At 41.4% G+C, this 18024-nt stretch overlaps 1 protein-coding gene across 5 annotated transcripts in view; it reads left to right on the forward strand.

Moving 5' to 3' along the window:
- The window catches only part of TGFB2 (transforming growth factor beta 2), a 95218-nt gene that overhangs the window by 73265 nt on the left and 3929 nt on the right, over positions 1-18024 (forward strand). For 2 of the 5 annotated variants that reach the window (XM_019976511.2, XM_019976513.2), the window contains 4 exons: positions 10148-10280; positions 10405-10515; positions 12141-12318; positions 13971-14124. In XM_019976511.2, the coding sequence (XP_019832070.1) occupies positions 10148-10280; positions 10405-10515; positions 12141-12318; positions 13971-14124 (576 nt within the window). Of the gene's footprint in view, positions 1-10147; positions 10281-10404; positions 10516-12140; positions 12319-13970; positions 14125-16552; positions 16711-18024 lie in introns of those variants that run through there. The other 3 variants (XM_019976514.2, XM_019976512.2, XM_019976515.2) reach the window with 3 other exon arrangements.

Genomic DNA, 18024 nt, shown 5'->3' on the forward strand with positions numbered 1-18024 from the left:
ATCCTCCTACACTGTTGGGAATGTAAATTGGCACAGCAGCTATAGAGAACAGTATGGAGGCTCCTTAAAAAACTAAAAATAGAGCTATCATATGATCCTACAATCCCACTCTTGGGTATATATACAGAGAAAATTCTAATTGGAAAAGATACGTGCATCTCAGTGTTCATAGTGGCACTATTTACAATAGCTAAGACATGGAAGAACCTAAGTTAACATTGATACATGAATGGATAAAGAAGATGTGGTACAATGATATATACAATAATATACACAAGATATGTACAGTGGAATATTACTCAGCCAGAAAAGAGTGAAATAGTGCCATTTGCAGCAACATGGGCGGACCTAGAGTTCATCATACTCAGCAAGTGATGGTTTATGTTTGCCTGGCTTCAAAGCCTAGTGTATGAACCTTTTCCCTACACTAATGATTTCCAAAGGCACTTGGCAAACTCCATGGGTTTTTCAAAGAAACCTAAGGAACTACAGAGGGTATGGAATGTCTTCATCAACCCGATGAATATATTGGATGCATAGTGACTGGTACTGTGGCAAGGATAGTTGAGATGCTGAATAGCAGAGTTAAGGTTCAGAGAAATTCTAAAGTGCTAAAAACCCAGGTCAAAAAAGAGCTGCAAAGTTACTGGAGACATATGTCTAATTTGCATTTAGATTCAAAAATGAACTGTGTCAGTTACCCCACTCCGGTACTTTTGCCTAGAAAATCCCATGGATGGAGGAGCCTGGTGGAGCTGGGAGATAGGGGCAAATAGCTTAATCTCTCTCTAAACCTCTCTCTCTAAACCTGCAGTCCATGGGGTCGCTAGAGTCGGACACGACTGAGCGACTTCACTTTCACTTTTCACTGTCATGCATTGGAGAAGGAAATGGCAACCCACTCCAGTGTTCTTGCCTGGAGAATCCCAGGGACAGGTTAGCCTGGTGGGCTGCCGTCTATGGGGTCGCAAAGAGTCGGACACGACTGAAACGACTTAGCAGCAGCAGCAGCAGCAGCAGCAGTATATACTAGAACGGTAGTTTTCTGAGTAGTCCCGAGACCAGCAGCTGGTGCATCACCAAGGAAGATGTTAGAAATACAAGTTCTTGTGCCCCTCTTATCCCTATTAAATCAGAAGCTCTAGAGATGTTTTAATAAGCCCTCTAGTTGTGTCAATGCAGGCTGAAGTTGAAGAACCACTGGCTAGAAAAACCAACCTTCTTCTCTGCCTTCTTTCATTTCTTTGTCTTTATTCAATGTCATTCCAGAAAGGACTTGGGGTGGAAAATCTGACTTAATGGTTTGTGTAAGAACAAAGGTTTTATTTTACGAAAAGTTTAGATTCAGTGGTGTGATGTGGCTGCTGCCAAAAATAAAGAGTTGGCATTGGAAATAGTGACCAGAACAAGGGAAGCAAGAGGCAGCCCCCTCCCCATTTGGCATATTCTCTATATTTGCCATATTGCACTAGACTGTACCTGGAGTTTGTTGAGGAACTGATTTTCAGAGGGATATTGAAAAGGGGTTTGACAAGGATGGCAGAGCTCCACAAACCTTGTCTCGAAGGAAGAAGTTGAGGAAAGCCCCCTCCTATGATGGGGGGCTGACAGAGAGAAGAAAGAGAACTTGACATCTTGTTCCAGAGGGCAGAAAACATACAGTGTTGGAAAGCCCCCTCCACTGGTATGAACAGGGCAAGATGTTTCCAGGCTTTTTCTGCAAGGTGTTGGCAATCCAGGTAAGTCCCTCAGGCTTTTTCTCCTCCAGCTGTAGTACTTAGATGATAAGGGCTAGAATGTCCACTTCACAGGTGTCTGTGAAGACTGAGAAATGTGACAATGTTTCAATATTTGAAAAACTAGCATAATTGTATGATGATGAACCAATGGTACTGTTATTAACTAAGACGAGTTGATGGAAATTTTAAGTTCAAGATGAAGAAAAATTTCAACCTACCAGTTGGCCAAAAGAGGGATGATCTTCCTCAACAAGTAGCAAGTTCACTGTCATGAGAGGTCTTCAGATCAAGACAGAGATGTTAGAGTATGAATTGTTTTGGTTTGGAGAGATGGCCTCTGAGTGCCTCTCTGACGCTTGTATTTCATGACACAGAGATTAGTGACTCAAGGTGAGGTAGATCTAAGAGATTGGTGCTTGGAGCCAGCAGAATGAAGGTTTAATTTGGCATTGCCTCGTCACTCTGTGCATGCCAATACGTGCCACAGCAAACGTTTTAAACACTGAAATGCGTTTAAACCTTAAGTACATTAAATATCAGGCTTCCCAGGTGGCACTAGTGGTAAAGAACCTGCCTACCAATGCAGGAGACATGAGCTGCAGGTTTGATCCCTGAGTTGGGAAGATCCCTTGGAGGAGGGCATGGCAAGCCACTCCAGTATTCTTGCCTGGAGAATCCCGTGGACAGGTTGCACAGAGTCGGACGTGACTGAAGCAACTTAGCACGCATGCACATTAAAAACATTTAAAAAGTCCATCCATGTCTCTACAAATGAACCAATTTTGTTCCTTTTTATGGCTGAGTAATATTTCTTTGTATGTATGTACCACATCTTCTTTATCCATTCCTCTGTCAATGGACATGTGGTACATGTGTATTTTTAAATTATGTTTTTCTCTGCGTATATGCCCAGTAGTGGGATTGCTGGGTCATATGGTAGTTCTATTTTTAAAGGAACCTTCATATTGTTCTTCATACTAAGGAGGGAAGGAGAGTGGAATGGATTGGGAAATTGGGATTGAAATATATACAATACTATGTTTAAAATAGATAAGTAATGAGAACCCACTGTATAGCTTATAGAAACCCACTCAGTGCTCTGTGGTGACCAAAATGGGAAGGCAATCCAAAAAATAACCACACACACATATAGCTGATTCATTTTATTATGTGGTAGAAACTAACACAACATTGAAAGCAATTATACTCCTATAAAAATTAATTAAAAAAAGAAAGAAACATAAAAAAAATTAAAAAGGAACAAGATGGGCCCATACTAGATAACCTCATTTTTGTTTTTCTCTCCTATGATTAAATCTCTCTTTCCATTAAAAGTCTGATTGAATGGGCCCCTAGGTTTTTCTATAGATCTATTGATGTCTGAATATGGAAAGTAAAGTAGAATTCCCAGTGCTTTCTTATAACTCTTTGCAATGTTTCATAGGAATGGAAGAGGTGTCTTCTTCGGGTTCTAAGCCAAATCCTGAATTGATTTACATCATTTTTCCTTTAAGACTAAGATTTCCTCTGGCTATAATTCTGCATCTAGAGTTCTATTTCTTCTTTTTTTCCTTGCTCCTAAACTATTGGGTAACATTGGTGACTTTTGCCTCTCTCCACTCCCTGATTGGCTGGTTTCCAGTGTCAGAGGGATGAATGGATCCTTTTGTGCAAGGAGTTTTATAATTTAGGGAAGAACTGAGAGCTTTGCCAAAGATAGTACGTGGGCATTTTACACATATTACAGATAATGTGTATATATCAATAACATAATGAAGGTACCATTCAGGCATCGCTGTGGGTGGTAGCTAAGTAAGAGACAGCTATATCTCATTTTTAATATATTAGAGACTCTCTTCTAATTTAGTCAACAACAGTTGTTGGTCTGTTATTTAAAGAAAAAAGTCAGTTAAAGCAAAAACTTTAGAAAAAAAATTGTAAAAACAAAATTGGGAAGGCAGGAGGTAAACTTTTATTTTAACTTAAAATGTATATATGTGTGTGTATATATATGTTTCACACACACACACCCTAACACAATGTAAATGCTGAGTTTTCTGTAAAAGACCAACGCCTCTTCTTTGACTATGGCTCTGTCTGTTGCCAATCCAGGGCTTCCAGGTGGCTTAGTATTAAAGAATCTGCCTGCCAGTGCAGGAGACATGAGAGACATAAGATCCCTGGGTCAGGAATATCCTCTGGAGAAGGAAATGGCAACCCATTCCGATATTCCTCCCTGGAGAACCCCATGAACGAGGAGCCTGGCGGGCTACAGTCCATAGGGTCACAAAGAGTTGGACATGATTTAGCAACTGAACAATGACAACAAATTGCCAATCCATGTCTACTATTTTGCCTAAACCACATCCATAGCACATTGTCAATGATTTTTAGTTTTTAGTTTCTTTGAGGGAGAGACTCATTTCAGGACATCTGCTAAGTGAACAGAGTGCAAGATCCTTCTAAATTTTTAACACATTGTTTTTTTTTAAAATTTGATAGCTGTCGCTCCCACATCTAAAATTAGAAAAAAATTATCACAGTAAAATACACCTAACATAGAATTTAACTTTTAATCATTTTTTAGAGTATACAATTCAGTGGCATCAAATAAATTCACAGTGTTGTCCAACCATCACCGCTATCCATTTATAGAAAAATTTTTATCATCCTAAATGGAAACTGTGCCATAAAAAATAACTTCCCATTCCTGCTACCCCCAGCCCCTGGTCACCTCTGTCCTACTTTATATCTTCATAAATTTGCCTATTCTAGGTATCTTGTGTAAGTGAAATTGTATAATATTTGTCCTTTTGTGTCTGGCTTATTTGACTTAGCATAATTTTCAAGATTCATCCATGTTTTAATATGTCATCATTTCATTACTTTTCACGGCTGAGTAGTATTCTATTGTATGTGTAGACTGCATTTTCTTTATCTGTATATCTGTTGATAGACACTTGGGTTGTTTTTATCATTTTGCTATTGTGAATAATGCTGCTATGAACATTGGTATACAAGTATTTATTTGAGTCCCTATTTTGAATTCTTTTGGGTATGGATCTAGGAGTAGTAGAATTCCTAGATCATATGGTAATTGCATGTTTACCTTTTTGAGGACTCACCAAACTATTTTTCAAAAAAATTTTTTTTAAAAGAAACTTGTTTTGGGAAGACTTTCTAAGGCATTCAGGTCTGTTCTCACAGAAGCATAGCTTTCTTTACATTTGGTCCTGTATTTCATCAGTTTCTAGAACATCTAAAGAACTTGGATAATTACAATATCATGTTCAACTTGATATTGAACAGGCTTAGAAAGATATACGATTGATACTCTCTAAGCACTCAACTGGTAAGACCAGAAGTCCTTGGAACATACTAGAGAGTATCTTTCCAGTAATGAATCCCAGTGTGCTGTGGGCATCAGCCAATACCTATTACAGAAAAAATGGAGAACACTGGTTAATCTGGACAGTAAAACAGCAGCCAGTTAAGAGAGTTTTTACCATTCAACTAAATTATCTTTGTTATGATAAAATGTATAAAGGAATTTAGAAACGATTGTGATTCTAGGAAAAAAAAGCCATCCAGGACTGTTAATATCAATACACTTGTTGGGACACTAGCAGAAGAAAGGCTGACAGAAAAGGCTAAATAGAATGGGAAGTTGACCGAGGTGCTCATTTTTGTATCAACTCTTGAATTTAAGAAAATTCTACTTGATAAAAGCAGTGGGTTGATTTTCTTTCCTTACAGCTTAATTTAGCGTGGGTGATAAATGGAGGATAAACAGGGAACAGGGAGAGTGTGCCTATTCTTAGAAAATACCTTTCAAGTTAAGATTCGAGACTTTGGGATGTGATTAGAAGGTTTTCTAGCCAGTTCTGAAATTAAACCCCTAAGCTGTAGGAGGAGTACTTTTATACAGCATCATCCATCCTTATTGGTGACCCAAGTGATTAAAGGTTTGGGAAACTGGCCCTCAAAATATGGTCTAAAGGAATTGGGTTTATTTAGCTTAGAGAGGGAGACTGAGCATGCTGAGGGGGACTTAATAATAGTCTCCAAGAATATGAGGGATATTCTATGAGTGATGGAAAGCAGCTGTTTCCTGTTTCCACTAAGGACTGGATAAGAAAGAATGGAGTTAAATTGCAACAAGTGGGTTTAAGAACTCCTTGGCCATAAAGTTCAAGACAACAAACCCACAAGACTGAAGTCACTTTTCTGTTTCAGAATTTGGTAGCTCAATAGCTGTCTTTCTTGGTGGTTTGAATTGGCCTGTTCTTGAACTAGTAAAAAGATATGGAGGACCTTTCACCCGTGTGAGAGTATGAGGTTGTCCGATGTCAGAACGTACCAGTGTTCTGTGGCTGAGGAAGCACTTATCTTCTAATGAGATTTAAAAAGAAAAAAAATTCAGAATCTCTTTGCTCCTCCTTGATTTGATTTTAAAGCCAGATAATCTAGATTTACCTTCTCTATAAGATAAGTTTAATTAGATTTGCTAGTGTGCATTTTTTCTGCCCATGTTGTCAATGTGGTCATGATTTTTTTTAATATTCTGTATTTTTAGTGAGATTGTGTGTATTTGTATATATACACATATGTGAAAAGTGAAAGTGTTAGTTGCTCAGTCCTGTCCAACTGTTTGTGGCCAATGGACTGTAGCCTGCAAGGCTCCTCTGTCCATGGAATTCTCCAGGCAAGAATACTGCAGTGGATGGCCATTCCCTTCTCTGTGGGATCTTCCCAACCCAGGGATCCAACCTGGGTCTTTTGCATTGCAGGTAGATTCTTTACCATCTGAGCTACCAGGGTAGGCCCACATATACATACACACACACATATATGTATACAGACATATATGATATCTTAAGTTATGAGATATATACATATATCTCACAGATACATATTGAAGATATTTGATATATGATAGATATATCTTTATCAGATGTAATTAATTCAACAATGAAAGCAATGTGTTTTGTTCTAGACAGTACATCTAAGTGTTAGGGATATGAAGATGAATAAGATATACACTATGCTAATTAGAGCTTCCCAGGTGGCACTGGGAAAAAGCTGGCTTAACACTCAACCTTCAGAAAACTAAGATCATGGCATCTGGTCCCATCACTTCATGGCAAATAGATGGGGAAACAATGGAAACAGTGACAGACTTTATTTTCTTGGGCTCCAAAATCACTGCAAACGATGACTGCAGCCATGAAATTAAAAGACGTTTGCTTCTTCGAAGAAATGCTATGACCAACCTAGACAGCGTATTAAAAAGCAGAGACATTACTCTGCCAGCAAAGGTTCATATAGTCAAAGCTATGGTTTTCTGAGTAGTCATGTACAGAAGAGAGAGTTGGACAATAAAGAAGGCTGAGAGTCAAAGAACTGATGCTTTTGAGCTGTGGTGTTTGAGAAGACTCTTGAGAATCCTTTGGTCTGCAAGGAAATCAAACCAGTCAATCCTGAAGGAAATCAGTCCTGAATATTCATTAGAAGGACTGATGCTGAAGCTGAAGCTGAAACTCCAGTACTTTGGCCACTGGATGCAAAGAGCTGACTCATTAGAAAAGACCCTGATGCTGGGAAAGGTTGAAGACAGGAGGAGACAGGGAAAACAGAGGATGGGATGGTTGGATGGCATAACCGACTCAATAGACATGAGTTTGAGCAAGCTCCAGGAGATGGTGAAGGACAGGGAAGCCTGGAGTGCTGCAGTCCGTGGGGTTGCAAAGAGTCAGACACGACTGAGTGACTGAATAAGAACGGCAAGGTAACAGTAGTGGTAAGGAATCTGCCTGCAGTGCAGGAGACATAAGAGACACGGGTTTAGTCCCTGGGTCAGAAAGACCCCCTGCAGGAGGGCACGACAACCCACTGCAGTATTCTTGCCTGGAAAATGCCATGGACAGAGGAGCCTGGTGGGCTACAACCCATAGGGTCACAAAGAGTCAGACATGATTGAACTGACTTAGCATGCACATGTTAATTAGGAACAAAGCAAGTACACAAAGCATTATGAAATAACACATCATGATAGAAAGTCAGCTAGAGGAAGAAATGTAAAGTTGGAAAGGTGAGCTTTGGGAATGTTACCGTTTTTAGTCAGAGATGGATGGAAATGCCTGAAAACGTCTTCTCAACTATTACGTGAATTGTACTGATTTTCCTGAATTGGATAGATAGTGTCTTATTTCCCCAACTGGGAGTATTTCCAAGGCAGGAAATCAAATCAAGGTTTGATTTCCAGAGGATATAACTGTTAAGTTGCATCTTGAAAGTTATAGATAAGTCAGCATTAACTAACTACATATATGTCCCATGTGGTATATTTTCATCTTCTACCAACATTTACTATAATCTTATTAGAAATATTTGCCTCTGTCATTGACTATTTTCTGTCATCTGGAAAGGGTTAAGGGTGAGTCATGATCCAAGGGGGCTCTCACAACTCTTTTGGCCTTCAAGAATCCAGCATCAGAGTTGGAAAAATAACTTGGAATTGCTTTGAATCATTTGTTCACTGTGAGGCTTTGGGCAACTTATTCAACCTCTCTGAGTTTTGGTTTCCTTCATCTACCTGACAGGAATGTTTTCAGAATTAAATTAAATGAAATAATGTGTGCCAAACTCAGGGCTCATGTACTCAGCCCTTAAATCATGTTTCTTTTCTTCCTTTGGTTCACAAAGGGCATCTCTTGTGTATGGTAGGATCACGATTACCTCTAGATTCTCTGCGCATAGTGGGGTTTGTTGCACTTGAGAGGCAGGCTTGTAGAGTAAGGTTAGTCTAAAGATTCATGAGGACATCTGAAGTCCAATTATATGATTTTCTCCCTATTTTGTACTTCCTTAATCCAGAAGAAGCTCTAATACTTTGCCACCTGATGCGAAGAGCCAACTCATTAGAAAAGACCCTGATGCTGGGAAAGGTTAAAGGCAAAAGGAGAAGGAGGCAACAGAAGATGAGATAGTTAGATAGCATCACTGACTCAATGTACATGAACTTGAGCACATGCTGGGACATAGTGAAGGACAGGGAAGCCTGACATGGTGCAGTCCTAGGCGCTGCAGGGAGTTGGACACAACTTAGTGACTGAACAACAATCCAGGAAAAAAAAAAGTCTACTATAATGCCAAATTTCCTAGGAAGTGTCTGTTGTTGGACTGCTTGAAACCAGTGATGTGCACACATGGAAGGAAAATGCATTGTAAAATCTGTAGGAACACTATGTGTTTTTGTTTTACAAGGTTTAAAGGAGGATAAATCAATCTTCTAGATATGCAGGCAGTCCTATTAATAGACATTGATTAAGTCAAGTGCTGTGCTTTGAAATGATATCAAATTGATGACCTGATCCCAGCCCTGGCAAGGTTTATGAACTTGTTGCAGAGACCAAACATGTATACATGAAGTAACCACATCACGGTTAGACTCAGTCTCATGAAATAAATATAAAGAACAGGGCTTGAGCCTGTAAGTACTGAGGAAAGGCAGGATATGGGTTTGGGTAGGGATTTAATATAGTTCTTGGAGACTTAGAGTCGTGGTTTGACTGGTTCATAAAACACTATCATTTAAAGACAGACAGAAAGTTTTTTAAAAAAGCAACCTAAAATGCTCACTTCCTATAGAAACCCAAGAACAGACTGCAGTTGCTCTTAACTTATTTGAAATAAATGCATCTTTCTAAATTGTTAGTGTTCAGGCTGATTTCCTTTCAGACTCTCCCTCCACACCGTGCCAGACTGCTCCTGCCCAAATTCGTTCTTTGTCTGCGGGATGTGGAATATCCTTATAAATCATAACAAGTCACAGGGAGAGTAAAAATCCCAGCTAGAGACTTACCTCCAAAGTTGAGGCATGTCCCATATTTTATTAAAATGGTGGTGGATTTAGGAACCAAGATTAGGGCCTTTGTCTCTTTATTTGAAGAAGATTTATATTCAGAGCCTTCCAAGGGTGAGCCCAGATCCTCTGACCTGGACCAGTCCTCTGGTCCCTCCCCACATCCCAGCTCCCCATACGAAATATAGTCGGGAAGCAGAACAACAAAACCATTAACTTAATAGCATAGAATTTATGGCCGAAATCTTGCAAAGCTTGTGTCAGCAGAGGAAAATAATTACTGTCACTTTCTTTGAGACACTTGGCTTTATGGTTTCTGTCACCTTTATCAAAACACATGGCTGATTTAGTAGCTCTATTTTTCATGGCATATGGCCTGGTGTTACTTTTTTATGCATGTGGCCATGCCCATGAGATGACAGTACTTGGGTAGACTGGAGCGGGACTCACCTCAGACAGTGAATTGGGATACTGTTAATAGTTTGGGTTTAGTCCTGCTGTCAGTATGCCAGCTGAGCTTTTCTCTTGCCCTTTCCTCCTTTAGATTCTCAAATCCAAAGATTTAACATCTCCAACCCAGCGCTACATTGACAGCAAAGTCGTGAAAACCAGAGCAGAGGGTGAATGGCTCTCCTTCGACGTCACTGATGCTGTTCACGAATGGCTCCACCATAAAGGTGACCACTGCTTTCTGTTTTCCTCCTTCGATGTTCACTGATCCTAAATTATTTGCAAAGCACTGGCAGATGGAGGGGTATTCGATGCACAGAAAAATAACCTCCTTGACTTCATGTTTTCCAGACAGGAACCTGGGATTTAAAATAAGTTTACACTGTCCCTGCTGCACCTTTGTACCATCGAATAATTACATCATCCCCAATAAAAGTGAAGAACTAGAAGCACGCTTTGCAGGTAAATGAAACTTGGGCAAAGGAGGTGGGGGAGGGAAGGCCTCTGTCGATAATCTGGGGGAATGAGGTCAGTTTGTGTGTGAAAATGAGATTTGTTTGGTCAAAGCTATGGCTGGGGTAAGATACATGAAGGCAGAAAGGGATTGGTTTCCAGTTTACATTGCTCGAAGCTGGGTGATGACTTGGCAATACTAATTGACAGACTTACCAGCCTTCCAGACTCTTAAAGAACCTGTTAAGCTCTTCATTCTTCATTTAAGCAGATCAGCATTCCCTCAATGCTGCTGCTGCTGCTGCTAAGTCACTTCAGTCGTGTCCAACTCTGTGCGACCCCATAGACGGCAGCCTACCAGGCCCCGCCGTCTCTGGGATTCTCCAGGCAAGAACACTGGAGTGGGTTGCCATTTCCTCCTCCAATGCTAATGTTATAGAAGAAAAGATAACATGCATTCAAGGACATCCATTGATAATGCTCCCAAACCCAACATCAGGAATCCACCACTGGATTTCACAGAAGGATGTCCCCTCCTGCCATAGCCTCTGTAACTAACCTGATCTGTGTCAGAACACACCCCCTTTTCTGGCTGATGTCCAATATTCCAAGTGGCTTCCTTATCACACTTTCATAATTAGTTTGTAAACATGGAACAGAGTGTTAGTTGTTCCCCCAGTCTTGCTCACCTTTTAGTAAATTAGCCAAAAGTCAAAGGGGATGAGGTGATGCTAAGGGTTCAAGTCATGTCCTCCACTAGACAACAAGTCATTGGATGATGAGAGATGAGCAGAGAGTCTGGACCAACTGCGGGTGTAGCACTTACTCCATACCACCAGGTTAGGGAACTGATCGCCCTTCCCTAACTAACCCCACCGGGGACCTCCATCCCTTGGCCGAAGCCTCCAGTGGCCCTTGCTCATGGAAAAATCCTCCCAGAAGTCTAGAGATTTATTTCAGTCTCTAACCTAGTCATGATTCTTGAGAAGTACAGAGATTAAATGCTTAAGCTGGCAGTCTCTTGAGCATGCTCTGGGAAGCTCAGGTTTCTCCATCTCAGATGGAATCAGGAAAGTGTTGAGGATGCCATAAAAATCAATGAAAAAGCCCTTTCTTCACAGCTTCCCCAAACAGCATTAGGTAAGGGTGACTTCTGTTTCACTTGAACCTCATTCACTGCAGTTTAGTGTAAGGCTCAGTTTAGGTTCATGAGGAAAGTCTTTGAGTTGACCAGTCCTAGGAAGAGAGGAACCCAGCGGGTGACAAGGCATGTTCTATAGCCGTGTCATCAGTTGTTGAAGGCTTGAGCACAGCCTACGCTGAGGACTGACTGAACTACTGAGAAAGAGTGCCCTTGGACTAGAGGTCAAAGACTCCTTCTGTAGTGACTTTCATAAGCAACTCGCCCTGCCTTGGACACTGAACTGCCTTCTGACAAGAGCCCCATTTAGCCGTGTTCCTTGTCACCGGTACTCGTCCTGTCCGTTGCTGTGGGGAGTGAGCCAACTGCTGCTGCTGCTGTGTGGTCATCACTGCTGTTTGTGACAATAGACAAAGGGGGGAAAAAAGGTATGGCTGATTCTACTTGATGAAGGTAAAGCTAAATGTTTATTACCCGAATGCATTTTTTCAAGGTATTGATGGCACCTCTACCTATACCAGTGGTGATCAGAAAACAATAAAGTCCACTAGGAAAAAAAACAGTGGGAAGAGCCCACATCTCCTGCTAATGTTGTTGCCCTCCTACAGACTTGAGTCCCAACAGTCCAACCGGCGGAAGAAGCGCGCTCTGGATGCAGCCTATTGCTTTAGGTAAAGGAAATAAAAAGAAAACAAAAAAGGAATTGTGTTTCTGTTTAACTCCTGTACTGCCTTTGCCTTTGTTTTACTGAAAATGGACTTGAACTGTAACTCGTTGCTTAAAGCCGGGGATAGAAAAATAGAGCCATCGTATTTTGTAACACCAGAGGTTTAAAGTTATTTCTATGCTGTCTTCATCAGTTCTTTAGCAACGAACCCACTATGAAGGGAGAAAACTAGCCCCTTGAGTTCCACCCCTCGCCCCAAGTCTCTGTGAAGCACTTTGAGGCTGAAGGAGAAAAGGAACTCTCGACTCCCCAGAGCAAAGATAGGTTTATTTGAGGAGCATGATGGTGGCTCCCTAACTGGGAGACTCGCCATCTGTAGGAGCCTTTCCTCTCCCTGAAGGGTATGCGGGCATGCGTGTATGCTAAATTGCCTCAGTAGTGTCCGATTCTGTGCGATCTTATGGACTGTAGCCCACCAGGCTCCTCTGTCCATGGGATTCTCCAGGCAAGGATTCTGCAGTGGGTTGCCGTGCCCTCCTCCAGGGGATCTTCCCGACTAGGGACTGAACCTTCATCTCTTACATCTTCTGCATTGGCAGGCGGGTTCTTTATCATCCACTCCACCTGGCAGGGTACCCATGGTCAGATCTCCTTCACAGACAGTAACAGTGGTGAGAGAGATAGAAGAAAAGTACTATTTGTTGTGTCTTTTGCTACAGAATACGGGAGAAGGGGGAGTAGCATAAATTTATCTCCTATTCCTACATGAGTTCATGGAGGGAAAGTGTGAATGTCCTTCTGTGGTTTCTTAGTGAGCCTGGTAGGAGAAAGGCTCTTTCTTTATGTTGTGAGCTATGGGGTGGTGAGAGGTTGTCACTGATAAAGTGCAAGGAAAAGGGTGTTTTTTGTTTGCGAGAGCCAGTGGTTGCACTAATAAGCAAGACTCCGTGTTTCTTGATCTCTGGTTTATCCCTAGATCCAGGGCCAGGAAATGAAATAAAGGATTTTTTTCTCAAAGGAAAATGCCTGAGATGGTTCTCTGTAAATAGCTGTTGTACTTCATCCATTTGCATTTGAAAAGGCAATAGAGGCTGGATGGCAAAACTGTGCTTTGTAGGTTGGAAGGGGCTTGGTCTCAGTCTGCCACCTTTCTGCTATGTCTCATCTTTCAAGGGAAGGGTTTGGTTTTTGAGGACACAGATAAGAGGGTCAGAGTATAGAACTCACAAGGGAAAGCAGTCCGGCAAATCACCATCACACCCCATTTTGAAAGTCTGTCGAGATTGCTGTACAACCATTAAAACCTTGTCTGGGATATATGCTCATATACGTATGTATGAAAATCACTCAGTTGTGTCTGACTGTTTGTGACTCCATGGACTGTAGCCTGCCAGGCTCTTCTGTTCATGGAATTCTCCAGGCTAGAATACTAGAGTGGTAGCTGTTCCCTTCTCCAGGGGATCTTCTCAAACCAGGAATCAAACCCAGGTCTCTCCCATTGCCTGGGGATTCTTTACCAGCTGAGCCACCAGGGAGCCCCAATGCTCATATTTATTTGTTGAATATACAAATGAGTCATTTCTCTGGTTTGGAATAAGGGACCTGGAGTGGGACAGAAATCAGCTTTAAAATCTCCATTGCTCTTTCTTTTATCAGAAATGTGCAGGATAATTGTTGCCTACGCCCACTTTACATTGATTTCAAGAGGGATCTTGGGTGGAAATGGATTCATGAGCCTAAAGGGTACAATGCCAACTTCTGTGCTGGAGCATGCCCATATCTGTGGAGCTCAGACACTCAGCACAGTAGGGTAAGTACAGGCTTCACTTGTCTCTTCGTTCTTGGGCTGCTAATTGTAACTGCTGATAGTTTTACTGCATGGATTCTCAATAGCCTCGTGCCCTTTTGTCACCACACATAAATGGATGCTGGAGAAACCCTTTTGAATGATGAGAAAAAATTCGGGCTGTAGGTGAACTCAGAAAGCAATACTGATGAGTTTAGACAAGTAGGTCTGGCCTTTCCAATTAGCCTGTAAGCAACTTGAGGACAATTTTGTTTAATTTTCTCTTTGTTTTATGTTCTTAACATCTGTAAGAATAAATAGGTGGAATCAAAATCTTACTAAGTGTCGGATATTGTTAAAATGTGCAGGGACCCAGTTCTCCAGCTGATAAAAGGATGTGTTATCACCCCTATCAGGGTCTATCATACTAGAAAGAACACTGAGGACTTCTGTAGATGCTTTGGTGGAGTGATTCAGTGTTGTCGTTGTTGAGTCACTAAGTCATGTCTGACTCTTTGAGACCCCATGGACTGTAGCCGGTCAGGCTGTCTGTCCATGGGATTTCCCAGGCAAGAATACTGGAGTGGGGCGCCATTCCCTTCTCCAGGGGATTTTCCTGGATCAGAGATCGAACCCACATCTCCTGCATTGGCAGGCGGGTTCTTTGTCACTGAGCCACCAGGGAAGCCTGAGTGATTCACTTGCTTGCTTGCTAAGTCGCTTCAGTCATGTCTGACTCTGTGCGACCCTATGGACTGTAGCCCTCTAGGCTCCTCTGTCCATAGAATTCTCCAGGCAAGAATACTGGAGTGGGTTGCCATGCCCTCCTCCAGGGGATCTTCCTGACCCAGGGATCAAACCCATGGTTCATAAGTCTCATCTCCTGCATTGGCAGGTGGGTTCTTTACCATTAGTGCCATCTGATTCACTACTGTATGACAATTATAAAATCATTTAATTTCTTTGAACCTCAGTTTCTTACCAGTAAAAAGAATAAAAATTATTTTTTGAAATAATAATGTCCAACTCAAGAGTAGATGTGAAGAACATAAGAGGATATATGTGACAGTGATTTGAAAATCAGTATCTCTAAGTCTTTTTGAATATCACCTAGAGTAAATGAGAATCTCAAAATTTTATTAAGTTACTTTGATGAGGAATGAAGTCTCATTCAGAAGTCAGGTCCCAGAGTAGATGCCATGAGTTCCCAGCCCAGATTAGCCAAGACTTTTTCTATGTAATAATGATATTTCTCAAATGCTTCTTTGCTGGTGCCTTGTCGTGTAGAATTTTAGAGATGGAAAGGACTTGATAAATTATCTTGTCCACCCTGTAGTACTATCCATAAAATAGATAAATAACAAAGACCTACCGTACAGCACAGAGAAGTGTGCTCAGTATTTTGTAATGGCATATAAGGGAAAAGAATCGGAAAAAGAATGTCTATCTATCTATATATATATAGGGTTGAGCAAAAAGTTCGTTCAGATTTTTCCATAACATCTTAACCCCAGTGATTTTTTTGGCCAGCTCAATACATATATATGTATAACTGAATCACTTTTATGTACACCTGAAACTAACACAGCATTTTAAATCAACTATATTCAATAAAAAACAAAATAATCATAATATAAAATACAAAAAATGGGTTATATTGTCCAAATCCTTTATTTTTCTAGAAAAATTAGAGTCCATATCGTGTAGATGACTTATCCAGGATCAAACAGTTGGTGACAAACCAAAGCTTAGGACTCAAGACTCCCGGTTTTATAACCAGGCCTTCATTTGCTCTGTCTTGGCTACACATTGGGGTTATGCCTCTGTAAATCTTCTTATTAAAGGAGCATTAGAAAAATTGCCTTTCACTGCAGGGTAGGAAAATGAATGCGCTGCCAAAAAAAGATCGCATAATGTGTTCAGCTGAATTCGAGAGTTTGGGGGATATCCATTATTTTGGACAATCTGTCTTAGAAAATGCCTCTTGTGTTCAGTGGAAGAATCACGTGTTGGTGGAGGATAAAGTCTATTTATTGATAAATGCTTACATCCACAAAACTTTCAGTTGACAAACATGGCCCCCCTTCCTTCAGCTGTTTTGCTGACTCCCTTGGAGATTTTTGGCTCTCAGGACTGACCACGTGCTTGGCCATGTGAGGGAAGCTTGCTCCTGCCTGTCCCTTTGTCTGAGCTCTCAGGCCAGGCTGCTTCAGCAGGGCTGTGGCAACAGTAGCCGTAATGTGGGAAGGCCCAGTTGCCAAGTAGAAACATAATTCTCCTTCTTGATACACAGAGGGAGTGTGTGAAGGCTGAGACCATGCTTGTTTTTCAAGGAGAGAGGAAGAATCACTGTCATGATCACAAATATGTGGTTTGGACAGTTACCCAAAAAGCCAGAGGTAGCTTAATAAAGTAGTCAGTGTTGGTGTGCTGAACAGATTTTCTGTCTTAGGCTGAAAATGTTGCCGTGGATCTCGAGGAAAAGGTCACTTGCTGTTTGACTAACACATTAATGGCATCCTTGGAAAGGTCTCTTTATCATCACTGGGGATGTGCCACACTTCTGCTGGTAGAAGTCACGTGCTCCTTTGATAGAGGACAGGGTTAAAGGTATAGCGCAAACTGTAGAACTTCCTTTTCATTCTGTACTTGCTGCTGCTGCTGCTGCTGCTAAATTGCTTCAGTTGTGTCCGACTCTGTGCAACCCCATAGACGGCAGCCCACCAGGCTCCCCCGTCCCTGGGATTCTCCAGGCAAGAATACTGGAGTGGGTTGCCATTTCCTTCTCCAATGCATGAAAGTGAAAAGTGAATGTGAAGTTGCTCAGTCGTGTCCAACTCCTAGCGATCCCATGGCCTGCAGCCTACCAGGCTCCTCCATCCATGGGATTTTCCAGGCAAGAGTACTGGAGTGGGGTGCCATACTTAGCCACTACTATTTACCACATGAAAAGTTAAATGGAGGGTTGATTATTATTATTATATTTTTATTATTATCATCATTGTTATAAGCAAAATGTGACCAACTGGATAATTAAGAACATAGGTTGCTTATTTTTTCACATGATTGTATTTATGAAGCAATGACAAGTGAAAAGAATTTGAACTTTTTCTTTTAAATGAAAATTTTAGATGACATTAAATTGGCCTGAGAAGACGCTTAGCATAGAAATATTTCACACTGCAGACAGGTGTCTTTTGCTCTACCTAAGGATAGATTAACATTCTGCTAAGAATTTTAATAAAGAAAAAGTTATTCTCTTACTTATTTGTGTATTCGTTTCTTCACCTAGCACATGAGTCTCATCTTGTCCAGAGAAGTCTTACTAGGGCTATAAGGTTTAAAAAAAAAGAAAAATGAAGAGTGTAGAGTCCCCGACCTCAAGGGAACTCTTCATCTGGGTGGGAATTGAAAATATCTATTCATGAAACAACTTCGGTTATGAAGAAGTCTAGTGCTGTGCTTGTGTAGTCACTCAGTTGTGTCCGTCTCTTTGTGACCCCATGGACTGTAGCATGCTAGGCTCCTTTGTCCATGGGGATTCTTCAGGCAAGAATACTGGAGTGGGTTGCCATTCTCTCCTCCATGGGATCTTCCCAATCCAGGGACTGAAGCCAAGTCTCCCAGCATTGCAGATGGATTCATAGCTCAATTGGTAAAGAATCCACCTGCAGTGCAGGAGACCCCAGTTTGATTACTGGGTTGGGAAGATCCACTGGAGAAAGGAAAGGCTACCCACTCAGATTCTGGCCTGGAGAATTCCATGAACTGTATAGAGTTGCAAAGAGTCAGACATGACTGAGCCACTTTCACTTCACTTCACTTTTTACCATCTGGGCCCCCAGGGAAGCCTGAGAATACTGGAATGGGTAGCCTGTCCCTTCTTCAGGGGATCTTCCCAATCCAGAAATCGAACTGCATTGC

Source organism: Bos indicus, chromosome 16, assembly GCF_029378745.1.
Source record: "Bos indicus isolate NIAB-ARS_2022 breed Sahiwal x Tharparkar chromosome 16, NIAB-ARS_B.indTharparkar_mat_pri_1.0, whole genome shotgun sequence".
Taxonomy (NCBI): Eukaryota; Metazoa; Chordata; class Mammalia; order Artiodactyla; family Bovidae; genus Bos; species Bos indicus.